Source organism: Salmo trutta, chromosome 31 (assembly GCF_901001165.1).
Source record: "Salmo trutta chromosome 31, fSalTru1.1, whole genome shotgun sequence".
Lineage (NCBI taxonomy): Eukaryota > Metazoa > Chordata > Actinopteri > Salmoniformes > Salmonidae > Salmo > Salmo trutta.
Genome location: NC_042987.1, coordinates 35,471,783 through 35,492,737, shown reverse-complemented (window position 1 = coordinate 35,492,737; position 20,955 = coordinate 35,471,783). Strand labels below are relative to the sequence as shown.

At 44.2% G+C, this 20,955-nt stretch overlaps 1 protein-coding gene across 2 annotated transcripts; it reads left to right on the top strand.

Annotated features, from left to right (window-relative positions):
- Positions 1-1,923: 1,923 nt before the first annotated feature.
- On the top strand, positions 1,924-19,221 carry LOC115170107 (translocation protein SEC62). 2 transcript variants are annotated; one of them, XM_029726402.1, is made up of 9 exons: positions 1,924-2,027; positions 7,149-7,257; positions 8,389-8,494; positions 8,791-8,918; positions 8,973-9,100; positions 9,232-9,327; positions 9,817-9,877; positions 12,933-13,052; positions 14,927-19,221. In XM_029726402.1, the coding sequence occupies exons 1-9, from the start codon at positions 1,992-1,994 to the stop codon at positions 15,421-15,423; spliced, it is 1,281 nt and encodes a 426-aa protein (XP_029582262.1). In that variant the 5' UTR covers positions 1,924-1,991; the 3' UTR covers positions 15,424-19,221. The 2 variants fall into 2 exon arrangements, with proteins under 2 accessions (XP_029582262.1, XP_029582261.1); XM_029726401.1 differs by having other exon boundaries at positions 8,791-9,100.
- The last annotated feature ends 1,734 nt before the right edge of the window (positions 19,222-20,955 follow it).

The window sequence follows — 20,955 nt, the reverse complement described above, 5'->3', positions numbered from 1 at the left end:
AGTCCCGTGGTGGACGGAGGAGGAGTGTGGGGCAATGGTGAGGAGTAGGAACAGGGAATTTAGAGTACTGAAAAGGACACATAACTTTCAACATCTGATTCAGTATAAGCAGGCCCAGGCCCTAACTATTCGTTAGGCAAAGACGTCATATTGGCGTCGGTTCTGTGACACCATTGGAAGGGCGACACCAGTGGGAGAAGTGTGGGGGATGATTAAGAGGATGAGTGGGGTCAGAAGAGAGTGGGATTATCCAGTGTTGACGAGTGGGAAGGATATGGCAGTAACAGATGAGGAGAAGGCAGAGATGATGGTCAAAGCGTTTGTCCAAGTGCATAGCTCTGCAAATTGATCAGAGGGGCAGAGGGGGAGATATGTAACGAGAGAGGAGCATCTTGGAGTGCTGGATAGGAGGGAGGATGTAAAGGATGTGTTGAATGCACCATTTACCATGGCAGAGGTGAAAATGTCAATAGGTAAGGCTGGGTTAACTTCACCTTAGAAAGATGAGGTGTGCTATATTTTATTGGCCCATCTTAGTAATGAGGCACTGGATAAGTAATTGGTGTTGTACAATAGAGTATGGGAGGAGTGGAAACTACCAGGCAGCTGGAAGGAAGCAGTAGTATTACCTATCCGGAAGCCAGGGAAGGACCCAACGAGGCCAACAAGCTATCGGCCAATAGCCTTAACATCACATGTATGTAAGATTATGGAGCGTATGATAATGGAGCTTGTTAATCAAGCTTGATATTATGGGGGTAGGAGGAAGAACATACAACTGGATAAAGGATTTCCTGTTTGGAAGGTCTGTCCAGGTGAGGGTCAGGAAGTCTCTCTCTGGAAGCTACATGGTGGATAAAGGTACACCATAGGGGAGGTGGATTAGTCCTCTGTTGTTCTCAATCCTGATCAAAGATTGTTTACTCTCAGGTACAGCCGGATATTGGGAGGTCGTTATTTGCAGATGATGGGGACTTATGGAAAAGAGGAAGAAATGTGCCATATAGAGTCAGGAAGGTACAGGAAGCAATTGATCAGATAGAGAAGTGGGCATTAATGTGGGGATTCAGGTTCTCTGTAGAGAGAACTCAGACAGTGTTCTTTACCAGGAGGAAGGTGGGACATGAGGTATGCTTGAGGTTATATGGGAGAAACTTGGAGAGGGTGGGGGCCTTCAGGTTTCTTGGGGTATACTTTGACACTAGACTGACCTGGTCAGAACACATTGAGAGAGTGGTGGGAAAGAGTAAGAAGGTACTAAATGTGATGCGCTGTCTGATGGGGAAGGAGTGGGGGGGGGGGTTCCTCATTCAGGACCATGTATGTTGCGTTGATCCGATCTGTAATAGACTATAGAAGTATAGTGTATGGTTCGGCAGCCCGGACATCATTGGAAAGGCTAGATGTCATACAGGGACAAGGACTCAGAATATGTAGTGGTGCGTTTTGGACGTCCCCAGTGGCTGCACTACACCTGCTTTGCTTGCTGTTTGGGGTTTTAGGCTGGGTTTCTGTACAGCACTTTGAGATATCAGCTGATGTAAGAAGGGCTATAGAAATAAATTTGATTTGATTTGATTTGCACTACAGATGGAGATGGGGGAAATGCCATTGCAGATTAGGAGACAGCAGCTGGCAATTAATTATTGGGTCAGGGAGAAGGGGATAACAGGAAATGTGTTTAAAGAGTATATTGAATAGAACGTCATTAGATATAGTCTGAAATATGTTGTTATCTTTTTTAAGAGCAACAGGGCTGGCAGGAAGGATTTAGTTTCTCCCTGTCTCTAGCCCACACTCTAGTACATTAGGTGGCGGTAATGCACCATAACGTTGGATGCCAACCGCTGATAAACCCCCACCGAAGAAGAACAAGGGACGTTATTGAAGGAACCGTGTTTTGGAACGTACATTTGTGTGCCATTTTGCTCTCGCGATATTACCCGTACGTCCTACGTGATTACACGTCAGACGAGCTGTGTTGGAGAATCATGGCGGAGCGCAGGAGGCATAAGAAACGGATCCAGGTAAAAATCATTTTAACGCTAACTGGAAGAAGATAGTTTTTGCTTGGATGTATTACAGAGAGTTTATTTTCAAGATTGAAATATTTCCCGCAACAGACTAGTTTTCTAGTATGGTAATGTGGCTAGCGATTCGATGCTGTTGATAATAGGCGAAAAGCTGTGCTAGCAGCTACCGTTAACGACTGAAATATTTAATTTTGCAGGAAGTCATTTTGCATAACATTTATATTTAACACGAATATTTCAAATAGCAAAACCTAGCTATTTCAGAACATTAGCTAGCTAGTTAGTGAACGTTACCGGTTAAGAAAACCTTTTTTGTGAAAAGGAGGAAGATATTAGGTAACGTTACAGCAACGTTAGGTATTTACAATTTGCTAGTTAGCCAGGCTATCTCAGAAACCAGGCAGAGAAAGCTAGCGCAAACCCGTAGCCAACTAGCTTTACTACCAGCTACTAACAAAACTCTCCAGCTAACGTTACCATCACAATGATAGTAAAGCAAGGTGCGGTTGCATGGCGGGCAAACAGATGTTAAAAGCCAAGACGTGTTTTCTGGAATATATAAATAGCTAGTTAATGTTACTGTTTTGGCAAGCCAAATGCCACTGATGCGCCAGCACATCCTCATTAATTGATGTTTGATGGCCACAAGAGAATAGTCTCATTAAAACTACGGTGACGTGGTTTAACTAGACGTAGCTAGATTGCGGCGTGATTTCTTTCGAGGTGAATTGGTCATTGTACAAATTGCAATAGTTTTGCAAGTAATGCTGGACCAGTTTTCTTTGGGGTAAGTCCCTGTCAATTGTTTGAGACAAACTCAGGGTGGGTATTATCTGTGGAACGTTCCAACAGGAATCTGTTCCCAAAACTTCGTAAATAATAAGTTTGCCAACAAACAACGCATACAAAGTTGTATAGCGGCAGAATAAGATACCGGATAGGGAGTGGGCTACATCATTAAGTTTTCACTCACCACGTTTATTCCGAAAAATGTCTCTGGTAGCCTATGGACAAACATTAAGAATAAGCTACGAGGTGAGTTGATGCCTATTCGGCAGCTAGTTAGCTAGGTGAATTGATCATGCAACTTTGTATGCGTTGTTTGTTGACAACCTTGTACTTTAAACTTTTTGGGACCGATTCCTTTTGGAACATTCCACAAATTATACCCACCCTCAAACTCATGCCAATGTAACAGTATAGCTTCCATCCCTCTCCTTGCCCCAACCTGTGCTTGAACCAGGGACCCTCTGCGCACATCAACAACTGACATCCACGAAGCATCGTTACCCATCGTGCACAAAAGCCGCGTCCCTTGCAGAGCAAGGGGAACAACTACTTCAGGTCTCAGAGCGAGTGACGTCACCCAATTGAAACGCTATTAGCGCGCACCCCCGCTAACTAACTAGCCATTTTCACACCGGTTACACTCACATTAAATACAACCTGATGACAATAATATACCTTACTGTAGTGTAATGGAAGTTAATCGAATCCATTAACACCTTGGCTGTCAGTGGTCAAATTGCTTAATATTCCATATGTCCTTCTCCTGGCTGCAGGAACAGGGTATGTTATTATGCAATAGTTGAAATTACATCTATTCCTTTATATCCAGTTTGTGCTCTCTCTCTTTTTTTCTCTCTAGCTCTGTCTCATGATATGGCAATGGAAAAGCACATGTTTTGAATAACTGATTACTATGTTGCTTTATTACCATGATGAGTGAAGTGAACTTTCGCTGAGCATAAACATTGAGCAAAACACTTCCCAGGTTTGATAGCTGGCAGTGGCTATGCTATCCTCACCAACTATTAGACTAACCAGATTTGGACTTTAAGTTTATTTGGCCACGACGTGGGCAGCTGAGAGTGGGGACAACTGGGCCTGAGAGAGTAGGGACTATCAAGACAACGTTGTGAAACGAGGAGATAAGCTACTACCTGATATTTCCAATAAGAACAGGTTTTAGTTTGCCTATTGCGAAATGCTTTTGCTATGGCGGGCCTTACTGAACTTAGAACTGTCTTTCATAGGGGAAGCGAGGGTGGCCTAAGTCACCCTCATATTCATAGGATAGGCTCAGGTAAAGACGGGGGAGTTTTTTCCATTTAGTGGGGCCTCGTGTGTCTGTATTTTGTGGCTGATGATGCCCATACCTGAACCAAAACCCTGTTTCAAAGCCCTCCTTGCTTCATCATGTGCTGTATAGCTGCGAAGCCAGCCAGCTGGGCCATCTCATTGTGCTGATGCTCTCTCATTCCCCTCCATGTTAGCAGGCAGTACTGGCTTCAGTGTCGGACCATGTTCAGTCAGTAGGCACGAAGCAGGAGATTATGAAACTGAGCAAAATGGAGGGGGGTGCGAGGGAATTGGCCAATGATAGAGTTTGTGTTTGTTGTCTGTAATGTCCAAACAAGAACTACAGTCCCATATATCACCATAAGACTATTTCTGGAAATCCCAGTGAAATAGCCTAATGTTACATCATTCCATTTTGTTGATTTTATAAATGCTTCTTTAGAAATCATATGAAATGCTTCAATTCATGAATGCCATTCAACACCACGTGGTCATATGCTGGATGTCAGCCTTCCCTCCCCCAATTCTAACCTTAACCATTAGTAGGGAAAATGCTAAACTGAACCTAGATAAGAGTCTAGGGGCAACTTCACCCTAATCCTGTCCTCTGTAGCTCAGTTGGTAGAGCATGGTGGTGCTCCTTCTGTAGCTCAGTTGGTAGAGCATGGTGGTGCTCCTTCTGTAGCTCAGTTGGTAGAGCATGGTGGTGCTCCTCCTGTAGCTCAGTTGGTAGAGCATGGTGCTCCTGTAGCTCAGTTGGTAGAGCATGGTGCTCCTATAGCTCAGTTGGTAGAGCATGGTGCTCCTATAGCTCAGTTGGTAGAGCATGGTGCTCCTGTAGCTCAGTTGGTAGAGCATGGTGGTGCTCCTCCTGTAGCTCAGTTGGTAGAGCATGGTGATCCTCCTGTAGCTCAGTTGGTAGAGCATGGTGATCCTCCTGTAGCTCAGTTGGTAGAGCATGGTGGTGCTCCTCCTGTAGCTCAGTTGGTAGAGCATGGTGGTGCTCCTCCTGTAGCTCAGTTGGTAGAGCATGGTGGTGCTCCTCCTATAGCTCAGTTGGTAGAGCATGGTGGTGCTCCTCCTGTAGCTCAGTTGGTAGAGCATGGTGGTGCTCCTCCTGTAGCTCAGTTGGTAGAGCATGGTGGTGCTCCTCCTGTAGCTCAGTTGGTAGAGCATGGTGGTGCTCCTCCTGTAGCTCAGTTGGTAGAGCATGGTGGTGCTCCTCCTGTAGCTCAGTTGGTAGAGCATGGTGGTGCTCCTCCTGTAGCTCAGTTGGTAGAGCATGGTGGTGCTCCTCCTGTAGCTCAGTTGGTAGAGCATGGTGGTGCTCCTCCTGTAGCTCAGTTGGTAGAGCATGGTGGTGCTCCTCCTGTAGCTCAGTTGGTAGAGCATGGTGGTGCTCCTCCTGTAGCTCAGTTGGTAGAGCATGGTGGTGCTCCTCCTGTAGCTCAGTTGGTAGAGCATGGTGGTGCTCCTCCTATAGCTCAGTTGGTAGAGCATGGAGGTGCTCCTCCTATAGCTCAGTTGGTAGAGCATGGAGGTGCTCCTCCTATAGCTCAGTTGGTAGAGCATGGTGCTCCTCCTATAGCTCAGTTGGTAGAGCATGGTGCTGCTCCTCCTGTAGCTGTTGGTAGAGCATGGTGCTGCTCCTCCTGTAGCTCAGTTGGTAGAGCATGGTGCTCCTGTAGCTCAGTTGGTAGAGCATGGTGCTGCTCCTCCTGTAGCTGTTGGTTGAGCATGGTGCTGCTCCTCCTGTAGCTCAGTTGGTAGAGCATGGTGCTCCTGTAGCTCAGTTGGTAGAGCATGGTGCTGCTCCTCCTGTAGCTGTTGGTTGAGCATGGTGCTGCTCCTCCTGTAGCTCAGTTGGTAGAGCATGGTGCTGCTCCTCCTGTAGCTGTTGGTTGAGCATGGTGCTGCTCCTCCTGTAGCTCAGTTGGTAGAGCATGGTGCTTGTAACGCCAGGGTACTTGGTTCGATTCCTGGGACCACACATATGTAAAATATATGCGCGCATGATTCTAAGTCTCTTTGGATAAAAGCATCTGCTAAATTTTATTTATTTTACCGTTATTTAACCAGGTAAGTTGACTGAGAACACATTCTCATTTACAGCAACAACCTGGGGAATAGTTTCAGGGGAGAGGAGGGGGATGAATAAGCCAATTGTAAGCTGGGGATGATTAGACAGCCGTGATGGTATGAGTGCCAGATTGGGAATTTAGCCAGGACACCGGGGTTAACACCCCTACTCTTACAATAAGTGCAATGGGATCTTTAATGACCTCAGAGAGTCAGGACACCCATTTAACGTCCCATCCGAAAGACGGCACCCTACACAGGGCAGTGCCCTGGGGCATTGGGATATTTATTTATTTTTCATTTTTTTATTTTTTAGACCAGAGGAAAGAGTGCCTCCTACTGGCCCTCCAATACCACTTCCAGCAGCATCTGGTCTCCCATCCAGGGACTGACCAGGACCAACCCTGCTTAGCTTCAGAAGCAAGCCAGCAGTTGGAGGCAGGGTGGTATGCTGCTGACAATGTATATTGTATATATGACATGTATATATTATGTGTTGTGAATATGACTGGCTGATTGACTTGACTTCACCGCGGGAGGTCCTAAAGCCCACCCCTGCCCTGGGCTGACAGTCTGATCTGCTCCTTAACTGGTCTGCGTTCTTGTCTCTGTCTGTAGCATTGCTGTAGGCCCTACAGTGTTAGCCTATATCTATGGCAGTGTTTCCCAAACATGGTCCTCTGGTGGATTTTGCCTTAACACAGCAATGATCAAAGCTTGATGATTATTATAATCAGCTGTGTAGTGCTAGGGCAAAAGGAAAAATGGGTGCACCCTTTGGGGTCACCGTGGACTGAGTTTGGGAAACCCTGGTCTATGGTCTGTAACTGTTAGTAGGGGGGGGGGCAGGAGCAGCAAACGTGTCGCAGCAAAAGAGTAAGTGTTGATGGTATTCAACTCAACATGGCATAGTAGCACACAGACTTGTGATTCCCCTTTTTCCTCACTGTGTAGGAGGTGAGTGAGCCCACCAAGGAGGAGAAGGCGGTGGCCAAGTACCTCCGCTTCAACTGCCCCACCAAGTCCACCAACATGATGGGCCACCGGGTGGACTACTTCATCGGTCAGTGCTCCGTTCATACGCTCTCCTTTGTTCACTCATTTAGGACAGTGATTCTCAAACCAGTCAGCAGCAGTTGGTGCCGGTCCCCACAGCATTTGATATTTCAGTACTAGCACATAAAGTGCTTAAATTAGTCAACTATCAACAAGCCTGTGACTAGGCCTCGTTGAATCAGGTGTGGTACTGTTGGAATATCCCTACTTCAAATAGGCTATCATTGTGGGGAATGGTTTGAGGAACACTTTTAGGGGATTAAAGAAGTGTTTTATTTTTGACCACTTGACTAGGAAAACCCAAATGTTACACTTTAAAGCTGCAATATATAATTTTTGGGCTGACCCAATTCGCATAGAAATGTGTGTTACAGATCTGTCATTCTCATTGAAAGCAAGTCTAAGAAGCTGTAGATCTGTTCTATGTGCGCTATTTCTATGCTTCCTGTTCTTTAGTTTAGTGTCTCTTACTTTAGTTTTTGTACACCAGCTTCAAACAGCTGAAAATACAATGTTTTTGGTTATGCAAAATGTTTCACAGCTGTTTAGATGGTACAATAATTTTCTACACAATACTTGCTTGTTTTGTCACACAAACTTGGGCGAACTATTAGAATTTAAGCAAGCAGGGAAATGGCAGAGCGATTTCTGCATAGTGCATCTTTAACTAAGGCCTGAAGTTTTTCTTGGTCAGGAACAGTCAGGACATATCTGGGCCTTAGCAGTAGGCCTAATGACGACGGTGTCTTGATGTGAGAGACGACAATCGGCATTTATTTGTTATTTCTTCTGGTCCTGCTGAGTTGAGGGTTGGAATAGTTAATTTTTGACCCAGAACCTCTCACTATATCTCATAGTAGTACTGTTGACCTGCCAATGTTTACATTTGCCCAATGACTTTAGCCCCATAGCAGACCTATTCTGTCAACAGTGTCAGTAAATGCTGTTTGCACAGTCGTTGGTTAAATATCTCTGGCGTGTGCTGTGTCTGTTGGAGAGGAGCTTTTGTACACATCCCCAGGGGCCAGGATTTCAGAATGTTTTCATAGCATGATAGTCATTGGGTTTCAACGTACAGTATCTCTCTACTACCTTTTGATGTCATTTTTGAACATGGTTGTCTGTTTCCCTTTGTCAGCCTCCAAGGCGGTGGACTGTCTGCTGGACTCCAAGTGGGCCAAGGCCAAGAAGGGAGAGGAAGCCGTTTTCACCACCAGAGACTCTGTGGTGGACTACTGCAACAAGTTAGTCTAATGTGGGAGTGCTGGTAGTTGTTTAACTACCACCCTACACTAGAACTAAAGTTGCTTTCACGTTACACATTGTTCACTACAACTTCCATGTTTGTATGTTGTCCCTATGTCCTTAGGAAGTTCGGGGCAAAATGTGTGTAATGTGAAAGGTTCTACAAGGACTATACAGGCTCTCGGTGGTTTCAGGGGCTCCCAAACAAAATCTGAAACAATATGATGAAGTACTGAACAATATTTGACCACGGTTCATCTTATGTGTTCTGGTGTTTTCTGCTCTCCTCCTCCAGGCTGCTGAAGAAGCAATTCTTCCACCGCGCTCTGAAAGTCATGAAGAAGAAGCCAGAGAAGGACATCAAGAAAGACAAGGAGAAAGAAAAAGAGAAGAAGAAGGATTCCAAGGACGCCGAGGCTTCAGATGTAAAGAAGGAGAAAGAGAAGAAGAAGGATTCCAAGGACGCCGAGGCTTCAGATGTAAAGAAGGAGAAAGAGAAGAAGAAGGATTCCAAGGACGCCGAGGCTTCAGATGTAAAGAAGGAGAAAGATAAGAAGAAGGATTCCAAGGATGCAGAGGCTTCAGATGTAAAGAAGGAGAAGAGTGTATGTAAATTGAATGAACTGAATATATAGGCTATGAACATGTATAGTTCGTAACAGGTTAGACCACTGAAGCGGTTTAGATTTTTCTTATAAAGGCCATATGACCAAGCAGTTTTTTTTTTTGTGCTCAGGATGATAGCCCCGGAACGCCAAAGAAGAAAAAAGACGTGAAGAAGAAATTCAAACTGGAGCCTCATGAGGATCAGCTCTTCTTGGATGGCAATGAGGTGAGTTGAAACACAGGGAATCCTGGGAAAAAGGGCTCCGCCTCGCCAAAGATTAGGATGGGTAAAAATATGAAAGCAGGACTTTCTGGAAAAGTGAGCATGTTTCAGTCGGCGTGTAGCCAGAGGTCATTGTTGTAATATTCACTTTAAAAGACGGGGAACATTCTGATCTTTGTGGCATGAATTCAGAAGATTGGTGTTTGTTTTTCCCTGTGACATTTGAGAGAATTCCAGAGCAAAAGAGCTTACCCTTGTTTGAGGGTGCACTTAATGAGGCACGTTCTCCATGACCAGAGACATTCTTTGTGGCGTTAGTTTGCCATGCAAGCATGACATGATGGTGATGATGATATGATGGCAAGAGGTTCAATGTGACTTGCACGGAGTTCACCATGTGATATGTGAAAAATGGTGAATCGCTGTGGTTGATAAATAAATAACTTTTTCTAAGGTGAAACTTTAAATTATTATATTTACTCCACTTTCCAGGTATTTGTTTGGATCTACGACCCAGTCCATTTTAAAACCTTTGCCATGGGACTGATTCTGGGTGAGTGGAATTGTAGTATTAATTACCTAGAATATTACATTTTGATAACTGATTAAACTGTCTTTCACAAATAACTGATAATTGCAACTGAATTGGTAGGGATGGTCATGAGTAGTCGGAATGGAGGTCAAAACTCGATCTCTAACCAGAGGTTGAAACATTGTCTTAAAGACAACGTTTATCTGCTTTGGTTCTAGTGTTCAATTTGTCCATGTGCATTTGCGAGGCACAATAAAAAAGAAACCAATCCAAGCATCACTCAGTCCCTAAATTCCCTTTCCCCTCCGTGTCTCACTAACGCAATTGAGTTCTGATCACTCCCTCTACACATGCGGGCTAAATGAGCACACAGGCTTCTGTTAGGCCTACAGAAATAAATGCCTATCAAAACATATCTACCTGATGGGATACACAAGCTACATTCCTTGCCAAATGACAACAGTTTTATCGCGTTCAAAATGGACTGGTTGATTGAAGTAGGGAAATAGGTGGTTCCAACGAGGAGCGCAGCAGGTTTGGAATAATTGCGTCACGTCATTTTTCCGCTTAGGCTACTTTGCGAACTGCTTGTGCCATTTAGAATAGGTTAGCCTAGGCTATAACACTTTTAAACATAGACCGTGGGAAAAAAAAAAGTGAAAACGTGACTTTGATAAAGACGGCGTGTATTTTCAATCATTAAGCCTAGGTCTACTCACCAAACAGATGTTGTGGCTGCAATTCATCACCATCACCAAATGGATTAACAATGTGGAATTGTTTTTTAAATTCCAAAGAATGGCAGAATAAACTAAATCGAACGTCTCTATCGAAAAGACAGATTCTGTTTTGCAACCCAGAAAAAAATTCACCTCGACAAATTGAGCCCAGTTTCAAGCGAGCACTCTGAGAATAACTGTTTCAGACGCACATCAGTTAGCACTGGCAACTTTTTTTCAATTTGGAAAAAAGTTTATATTTTATTCTGTTATGTTACATCATGATTTTTACTATGAAATAGGAGCCTCTTGACTGTGATAAGGGCTCGGGGAAATTAACAAAACAAGGCTAGGCCATTGTACAGCCATAGGCTTTTACAAGCAAGCGCCACTGTTGATGTTAGTGTCTTTTTTGGAGATAATTCTTTTTGGCTATTTATTTATTTATATATACACTGCTCAAAAAAATAAAGGGAACACTTAAACAACACAATGTAACTCCAAGTCAATCATACTTCTGTGAAATCAAACTGTCCACTTAGGAAGCAACACTGATTGACAATAAATTTCACATGCTGTTGTGCAAATGGAATAGACAACAGGTAGAAATTATAGGCAATTAGCAAGACACCCCCAATAAAGGAGTGGTTCTGCAGGTGGGGACCACAGACCACTTCTCAGTTCCTATGCTTCCTGGCTGATGTTTTGGTCACTTTTCAATGCTGGTGGTGCTTTCACTCTAGTGGTAGCATGAGACGGAGTCTACAACCCACACAAGTGGCTCAGGTAGTGCAGCTCATCCAGGATGGCACATCAATGCGAGCTGTGGCAAGATGGTTTGCTGTGTCTGTCAGCGTAGTGTCCAGAGCATGGAGGCGCTACCAGGAGACAGGCCAGTACATCAGGAGACGTGGAGGAGGCCGTAGGAGGGCAACAACCCAGCAGCAGGACCGCTACCTCCGCCTTTGTGCAAGGAGGAGCAGGAGGAGCACTGCCAGAGCCCTGCAAAATGACCTCCAGCAGGCCACAAATGTGCATGTGTCTGCTCAAACGGTCAGAAACAGACTCCATGAGGGTGGTATGAGGGCCCGACGTCCACAGGTGGGGGTTGTGCTTACAGCCCAACACCGTGCAGGACGTTTGGCATTTGCCAGAGAATACACCAAGATTGGCAAATTCGCCACTGGCGCCCTGTGCTCTTCACAGATGAAAGCAGGTTCACACTAAGCACGTGACAGACATAAGAGTCTGGAGACGCCGTAGAGAACGTTCTGCTGCCTGCAACATCCTCCAGCATGACCGGTTTGGCGGTGGGTCAGTCATGGTGTGGGGTGGCATTTCTTTGGGGGGCCGCACAGTCCTCCATGTGCTCGCCAGAGGTAGCCTGACTGCCATTAGGTACCGAGATGAGATCCTCAGACCCCTTGTGAAACCATATGCTGGTGCGGTTGGCCCTGGGTTCCTCCTAATGCAAGACAATGCTAGACCTCATGTGGCTGGAGTGTGTCAGCAGTTCCTGCAAGAGGAAGGCATTGATGCTATGGACTGGCCTGCCCGTTCCCCAGACCTGAATCCAATTGAGCACATCTGGGACATCAGGTCTCGCTCCATCCACCAACGCCACGTTGCACCACAGACTGTCCAGGAGTTGGCGGATGCTTTTGTCCAGGTCTGGGAGGAGATCCCTCAGGAGACCATCCGCACCTCATCAGGAGCATGCCCAGGCGTTGTAGGGAGGTCATACAGGCACGTGGAGGCCACACACACTACTGAGCCCCATTTTGACTTGTTTTAAGGACATTACATCAAAGTTGGATCAGCCTGTAGTGTGGTTTTCCACTTTAATTTTGAGTGTGACTGCAAATCCAGACCTCCATGGGTTGATAAATTGGATTTCCATTAATTATTTTTTGTTTGATTTTGTTGTCAGCACATTCAACTATGTAAAAAAAAAAAGTATTTCATAAGATTATTTCATTCATTCAGATCTAGGATGTGTTATTTTAGTGTTCCCTTTATTTTTTTGAGCAGTATATGTAATATATAATTAGTTGATTTTACAGTTTCAATAAATTAATCTTAAAATGGCACTTGTTTTTTTGACATGTGTGCGTATATATGGGGCAATTAGGATTTGTTATCTGTAGTGGTTTGATTAATCAGGCATTGTTGAGCTCTGTTAGCATACAGATAAATTCCAGTACAGGCCTTGTGTTCTAAAAATAACTTTATTTGAGTACTGAAAAAAATGCAATTACTCGAACAGTCAACATTTCAAATGCCCATCCCTATGAATTGGTAAAGGGAATAACAATGCTTATTTTCCACTGTACTAAGGCCTGCGTCTCTGTTTCCAGTAATTGCAGTGATTGCAGCCACTCTCTTCCCGCTGTGGCCGGCTGAGATGCGTGTGGGTGTGTACTACCTGAGCGTGGCAGCAGGCTGTTTCGTGGCCAGTATACTGCTGTTGGCTGTTGGTAAGAAAGAAAACACCCAACCTCTAGACACTTGTGTACAACTAAAAATAGTGTAACTCAATATGCTAGCACCAACTTGTCCTCCTAATGCTCTAGGTAGAATTGCCTTCTCTCGTCCTCCTTTCGGCAAATCGGAGTGCGACTCCATTTTGCTCCTCCCCGCCTACAAACAAAGACTCAAAAGGGATCTTCCGGTGGTCAGGTCTGTACAACGCTGTTCTGACCAATCAGAATCCATGCTCCAAGATTGTTTTGATCACGTGGACTGGAATATGTTCCAGGTCGCGTCTGGGGATAACATCATTGAATAGGGCGACAAAAATGCAGAGATGATGTGATACCGATGGTATCGTTCAAAACTTACCGGAATCCAAAAACGTGGATTGATGGCAGCCTTGTCGGGAAACTGAAGGAGAGAAATGCTGCTTATAAACAGGGCAAAGTGACCTGGGACAACTGTATGGTTAAACAGCGCACATGCGACCCAAGCGGATCGATAACATGGCAAGACAGAAGTATAGGGACAAAATGGAGGAGTAATTCAGCGGGTCGGATACGAGGCATATGTGGCAGGGGCTTCTAACGATCACGGATTACAAAAAGCAAGCCAATGACGGACACCAACACCCGGACGAGCTAAACCCCTTTTTCTCATGCTTGGAGCATAAGGGTGAGCCGCCGAGGTGAGCCCCCGAGGACAACGAGGGCTACGTGCTGCGGTCTCCACGGAGGACCATTCACTGCGTACCACTCACTTCTGTCATCATGAAGTGCTTCAAGAGGCAAGTCAAACACCACATCAACTCGACTTCCTGACAAACGTAGCCTACATTACCTCCTCCACACTGATCTTCAACACGGGGGCCTCACAATGGTGTGTCCTCTGTCCCCTCCTGTACTCCCTGTATACCCACGACTGCGTGGCCTCACACATTTACAACTCCTTCATCAAGTTCTCTGACAGGAGGTAGGCACTGGTGGTGTGGTGCCAGGTAAACAATCTCTCCCTCAACGTCAGCATAACAAAGGAGCTGATTGTGGACTTCAGGAGGAACCAGGCTGGGCACGCCCCTTCCCTGTCAACAGGGCTGTCGTGGAGACAGTCAAAAACATCAAGTTCCTCTTCTCCAAGGAGCTGAAATGGTCAAACCCCAAGATGCCGTGGTGAAGGCACGACAGCAACTCTTCAACCTCAGGAGGCTGAAGAAATGTATCCTGAGGGCTCTGTGTTCTACAGGAGCACTATCGAGAGCGTACTGTCGGGCTGCATTACAGCCTGGTACGGCAACTCCACTGCCGCTGACAGCAACGCCTCATTGGGTGCACATTGCCTGCCTTCCAGGACACCTATTAACACCAGGTGTCGCAGGAAGGACAAGAAGATCATCAGGGAACTCAGCCACCTGAGCTACGGCCTGTTCTCCACACAGCTGAACAGTCCCCTGCCCCCCCCACGTTCCCTGTGCGTGTGATCACCATATTGCTAATACTCCTATCCAACCCTTAAAGGGATACTGCCAGATTCTGACATTAAGCCCTTGTTCTACGAGTCAGAAACTCGTGGATACCATTTTTATGTCTCTGTGTGCATTATGCAAGAACTTAAGTGGTAGTTTCGCGAGCCAATTAAATGCCAGAATCTTGCAGTAACCATTTAACAGGGAATTCCAATAAAGTTAAAATTCCGTTTTGTTCCTTTACTTTTTTTAAATAATGTATCTTGTGTTTACCTAGAGACGTGAGTCAAACTGGGTGACACGGCACCAAAGCTGACGTCACAGGGTTGCGTTGCTTCCCCTCAGCACCGTTGACGTTAGTTGCTGGCCTTTGCTTTGACATTACAATGCCATTTGACAATGTTTATCTCCCCTCAGCTCGCTGCATCCTGTTCATGATCATCTGGCTGGTGACGGGTGGACGCCACCACTTCTGGTTCCTGCCCAACCTCACGGCTGACGTGGGCTTCATCGACTCTTTCCGCCCGCTCTACACGCACGAGTACAAGGGCCCGCGGGACTCCAGCAAGAAGAGCCAGGGCAAGACCAGCGATGAGAAAGAGGGTGACGGTGAGGAGGAAGAAGACGAGGAAGGTGAAGGAGACGAGGGCACAGTTCCACAGGGGACGGAAGAAGGTGAGGTGGCGAAGGGGACGGGGATGTCAGCGAGTACCGCTGAGCGCTCTGACACAGACAGCGACCGGCGTGAGGACGAGGGCTCGCAGCACAGCAATGGAAATGACTTTGAGATGATCACCCGCGAGGAGCTGGAGCAGCACACGGAAGAGGAGGAGGAGGAGGAAGAAGGAGGAGAGGGGGATGAAGGAGAGCAGGAAGGAGATGGTGAGAGAAAGCCCTTGCCTGTTCAAACATAAACATTTTATCACTGCCACCTCCTTCTCCTCCACTTTCGTGCTCCTCCAAGGACAACCTCCCACCTCCTCCAGGTCAACCTCGCTGAGGAGACACCTTCATCTTGCCTGCTCCGATCTTCCACCAACTATACAGATGCCACGTCTGAGTATCGACACCGGTGTCAAATGTCTATAACGTTGGAAAAGAGAAGCCTTATTGTGGTTCTAAAATCCCCGGCTTATTTAAACAGAGAAATGCAAACTAACTTAACAGATGTTTGTCTGAGGAAGTTGTCACGTTAGTTCTCCCGACGTTTTCCCTATTTTTCGGTACTTACGTTATGACTTATCCCATATCATTCTAGTTAACTCATCCACTCTGTTGTTTACTATTGCTACAATGCTTCCCTTGTATGTCTCGTTTCTGCTGTGAGGCAAAGTCTCTTGACAATTTCCACAGATGAGGGAATTAAAGAGCTAAGGAATCGTTGTTTTTACTAGGGGAAGTACTGCCATCTCGTCTACCTACCCCTCAAATCCAGACTGTTGTCTTATGAACAACTTCCGATTTGTACAATCATGGTTAGGCTAAGCCCAGTGTTGTGTCCAGTAGCTGCAAAACATGGTAACAAAATTCAAATGGGAACCAAAATATACACATTTTCCCATTTCCCTACTGAACACGACCTTGTCCTTTGGTCTATTGTCACCCAACTGGGCCAAGGTCATGTACTAGCAGTGGCATCTGGCCCTCTGTACACAGTTCAGCTCTTGTTTTTTTATGAGTCTGATCTCTCCTAGGCAGCCATCGGACGTTACGATTGACCAACCGTTGGCTACGCCACTATAACTAATGTGGATGGACCAAAATCCCTAGTTTACCCCACCCCAAGAAAGACCTCACTTATTGGGGGTATTGCCGAAATATGTCTGGTGAGAGAACAAAAGAAGAAAAAAAATGGCGTCGGCAGATGAACAGCATTAACAATAAACAGCCTTGTGGTTCTTTGCGGTACTTATTATTTTCAATGAGAAATGTTTGTTTGGGTGATCGGTTCTGTCCACACACACACACATAAAACCAGAGTTCATTAGAGTCATGTCCATTACAAGCAGTCGGACAACAAAAATAAAACGGGTCATTTGAGATACCGCTTTCTAGAAGAAATGTATTCTGAGGCCACGTACATGCAGACCGCAAAGATGGAATGGAAAACCTGTTTTTAAAGTTTTGTATTCGCCATTTAGAATCGGACATCAAAATTCAAGTGCCAAACACGTTAATTGTTGTTACAATGCATGCTGTTTTCATACTGGAAGACATGTCAAAGTGTCAGCAAGGGATTTTGGTACATTTATTCATTTTTGTAACGATTGTGTCAAATTCCAAACCTTTTACACCTTAGAAACGCAGCGCAGTATAGGAGCTAAGACATTTGTGTGTAGACATCAATCCCCTTCTCCCTTCAGTTTTATCTAAGCCATGCAAAGCAGGCAATATGTCCTTAAGCTTACTATACTCATTCTACGATCGCTTGTAATAGTATTGTCAGTTCAACTCGGATGCCTGTATTTTCATGATGGCTTTTGTTGTTGCCTTCATTGGTATTCTAGTCATGCTAACGGACAACGATGGAGACCCATGTGAATGCATGGGGACTCCGTTAGAAACCAATGTGGTCCAGGTCCAATTCTCTGTAGTGTTGCATTATGGGGGCTGTGGTCCAATACCGTCTGTTCGTAAGGTTGCATTTTTTTTGGCTGGAGTTGTTTTAGATGCTAGTGAGGACGATATTAAAAAAATAAAGATGTCATATAAGGAATTCTATATCAAATATATTTTGAATTGATCAATTATGAGCCCACTTTGTTCAACTTGAACAGAATCCTTTTTTTGGCTATCAAAACTTTTTATTTTCAGTGTAATGTTTATTTTGCTCAGTTATACTTTTTTTTTTACTATCATTTTGACCACCAATAGGCATATTGTCAAGAGTATATTGTACTCTCATTATTGGGGACTCGCACCAGAAATGTAGAATATTTAATGTGTGGATATATGATCAGATGGACTACCTATTTTTGATCTAGTTGATATTGATCGATTTTTGTCATTTATTTTGTGTAGAGGAATGTATATAGAAAAACTAGCTATGTGGCTACTTACAGCAAGTCCCACAAACATGTTTGTTTCTTGCCATAAGAATAGTGAATGATTAACTTGTGGTTGAGAAACCCGTTGGCAGTGGTTTGCATAATATTTTGTATTGCTGTTCAACACAAAATGTTCTGGGAAGAAAGTTCACCCCACTGTGGAATGGTAGAGTGGAGCTTGTGAGAGCAAAGGGGGAAAAAAGTCACTTGGTTCAGATATCCCACACTCTACACAGATGGACTCAATGTCTAGACTGAGGAGTATCTTCCAGACACTCATACCCTTTTCACACAATCTTGTCGACCCGAACGGTAGTCCTGGCCGGTTCCTGGAGCTATGCTGGATGTGTAACCAGGCGGGCGCAGTGCAGCTCTGTGAACGGGTCAGTAGTGTGAAAAGGGTACAAGCACTGTCTTGCTTTCCCGTTTTCAGAGCTTGTTGACCTCCGGTAGATCTTTCCCGTTCTCAGAGCTTGTTGACCTCCGGTAGATCTTTCCCGTTCTCAGAGCTTGTTGACCTCCGGTAGATCTTTCCCGTTCTCAGAGCTTGTTGACCTCCGGTAGATCTTTCCCGTTCTCAGAGCTTGTTGACCTCCGGTAGATCTTTCCCGTTCTCAGAGCTTGTTGACCTCCGGTAGATCTTTCCCGTTCTCAGAGCTTGTTGACCTCCGGTAGATCACCAGCTTGTTTCTTCATTGTCGTGTTTCCCTGAACTTTATTCAACTGCGCGTGGCTCTTGTACAATACAAGTGTACTACTTACAACTGCACACTGTGTAGTTAGTCTCTTTTTTTAGTATTTTTTTTTTGTTCATTTTCAATGATTTTCTGTTTCCTGATGTCTTCTGGAGAGCCAGAGTGCGTTCGTAAATTCAATCTGGAGTGCCAGAGTGCCCTCTGGGCATTTGTAAATTGAGCATTGTCCGTTGGTAAATTCAGAGCGTTGTCCGATTGTCTGTTGGTAAAATCAGAGCGTTTTGCTCTTGGCGCGTTGAGAGCACACTGGACACTCTGACCGAGGAGTCGGGTTGAGCCGAGTGTTCTGACCTCAACAGCAGTCAAGCACCCAAGCTAACGTTGGCTAGCTTGCTAGGTACTTCCAGATACAAACCCCACTGAGAATGTCTCGCCCTAGAAGAGCTAATTTAGGCTGTTTTCATGTTATTCAGAGCGTTGGTGACTAACTGTGCTGCTGGCAACCATTTTTATTACACTTTTTGCCGATGTTTACTGACACCAGCCATATTCAACAGGTGTTGAATGTTCGTAAATTCGTCAGTTGTTCTGCGCTCTAGCACACTCAGACAAGAGTGCTCTGAAATCGGAGTAGATAGCCAGAGTGAATTTACGAACGCGCCCCAAGTTACCAGTAGCTGTATTATTATGAACTATTTCATGAAAATCTCATTGTTCTTGAGTCTTCTTCTTGCACAGTACCAGTCTGTTGTATATTGTAGTATTAATCTATACTGCTTTATTCCATTACATTTCTTTTGAAGAAAAAAAACGTCATCTTTTATCTGTTGAAAATGTTGTTAGTCACTTAGTTGTTCATATTCGGATCAATATCATTGAGGACTGTCTCTTGCAATATTTCAATATAATGTCATTAATTGAATGTCTGGAAGTATATCTGTATCTTATTGCAATAAAACTATAGAAAGCAGTTGTTTCCTGTCTTATTTGCATGAATTGTTGGTGCTTGAATGAAATGATGAATTTCAATTTCATGAATGGTCTAAGAATAATAACAAAACCAGTTGATATTGCCAGTTGTTTTGCAGATTTTTTTACAAAGAAAATTCATTTATTGAGCAACAATGTAAACATACATTCTTCCAAACAAGCTGTTGTCCAATGGATTGATGATTATATTATGAGCAACAAGACCTGCTCTTTTAGTCTGCAAACGGTGTCAGTGGAGGAGGTGTTAAACCTATTGAAGTCATTACCCAATGGTAAATCTACAGGTTATTGTCTTATGGACAACTTTTTGCTTCACTGTGCTGCTCCCCAGATTGTAGTTCCACTGAGATACATATTTAATGGGTCACTGGAAAAGGGGATGTTTGCAAGTGTATGGAAGCATGTGAAACTGTGTCTTATTCCGAAAGACAGCAAAGAACCCATTATTCCTGCCAATAGTCGACCAATTAGTCTACTCCCTTCACTCAGTAAGATATTGTAGGGTATTGTGAGTAGACAAATATGGGAGTATATGGAAAAGAATGATCTGATTACAGCTAATCAGCATGCTTATCGCAAAAAACATTCCACTACCACTGCATTGGTTGACATGACTGACCAGTGGCTCAATGATATGGATAATGGCAAGTTTGTGGGTGTACTATATTTCGATTTCAGTGCAACATTTGATTGAGTGGATCATGAAATAATTTTGACAAAATTAATGCATTATGGTTTTAAGGAGGTAGCATTGAATTGGATACAGTCATATCTAACTGACAGGAAACAGTCCACCTATATCAATGGTTCATTTTCTTCCCCTCATGCTTTAAACTGTGGAATACCGCAGGGCAGCTGCCTTGGGCCACTTCTTTACTAAATATATACCAACGACCTTCCTTATGCCTTAGCTGAAACTCAAGCTACTATGTTTGCAGATAATACTACAATTTATGCAGCAAGACAATCGGTTCAACAGGTACAGCAAGCTTTACAAGGCGATTTGGAGAATATTAGGGAGTGGGGTTGCCAGAACAAACTTGTTTTAAACACCAAGAAATCCAAAGTTATGTTGGTCTGTTCCACTAGGAAAAGGCCAAAACAACATGGGATACAATTAAGTATGGAAGGAGTACAAATTGAAGAAGTGGCAAAAACCAAACTACCGGGAGTACAGCTAGACAACAGCTTATCATGGTCGTCTCAAATAACTAATCTATGTAAAAAAAAAAAAATATTAAAACAGCATGCATAATCAGAAGGATAGCTAAATATTTACCAGGGAAAATTCTTAAGAAAATAACACAAGCATTAATTGAGAGTCAGGTGAACTACTGTTCTGTAGTCTGGGGAAGTGCATCATCAAGTGAAGTTAGGAGGCTGCAGAATGCACAGAACAAAGCAGCAAGGATTCTTTTAAGGTGGAGATATGGTTCTTCTGTTGCAGTCATGCGCAATGTTCTTGGTTGGTCATCAATCGACAAGATAATTGAAGAAAAAAAACATACTTATTTTATTTCATAATATACATCAATTAAAACGGCCAAATTCTATTCACAACAGTATTCAGTTGGTAAGAGACAGACATTCAGTAAATACTAGGAATAGATTGTCCACCATCTATGTGTTATCCAGACAGAAAAGAGAAATAGGCAAAATAACATTTCGATTTAGAGCAATAAAGAAATGGAATAAATGAACCTTTCAATATATA

Excerpts from the sequence above, each read along its gene's own strand:
- LOC115170107 (XM_029726401.1), top strand. The coding sequence starts at position 1,992 with ATGGCGGAGCGCAGGAGGCATAAGAAACGGATCCAG. Across the intron at positions 7,258-8,388 it reads CCGGGTGGACTACTTCATCG|CCTCCAAGGCGGTGGACTGT; the intron begins GTCAGTGCTCCG and ends TCCCTTTGTCAG. Across the intron at positions 13,053-14,926 it reads TATACTGCTGTTGGCTGTTG|CTCGCTGCATCCTGTTCATG; the intron begins GTAAGAAAGAAA and ends ATCTCCCCTCAG.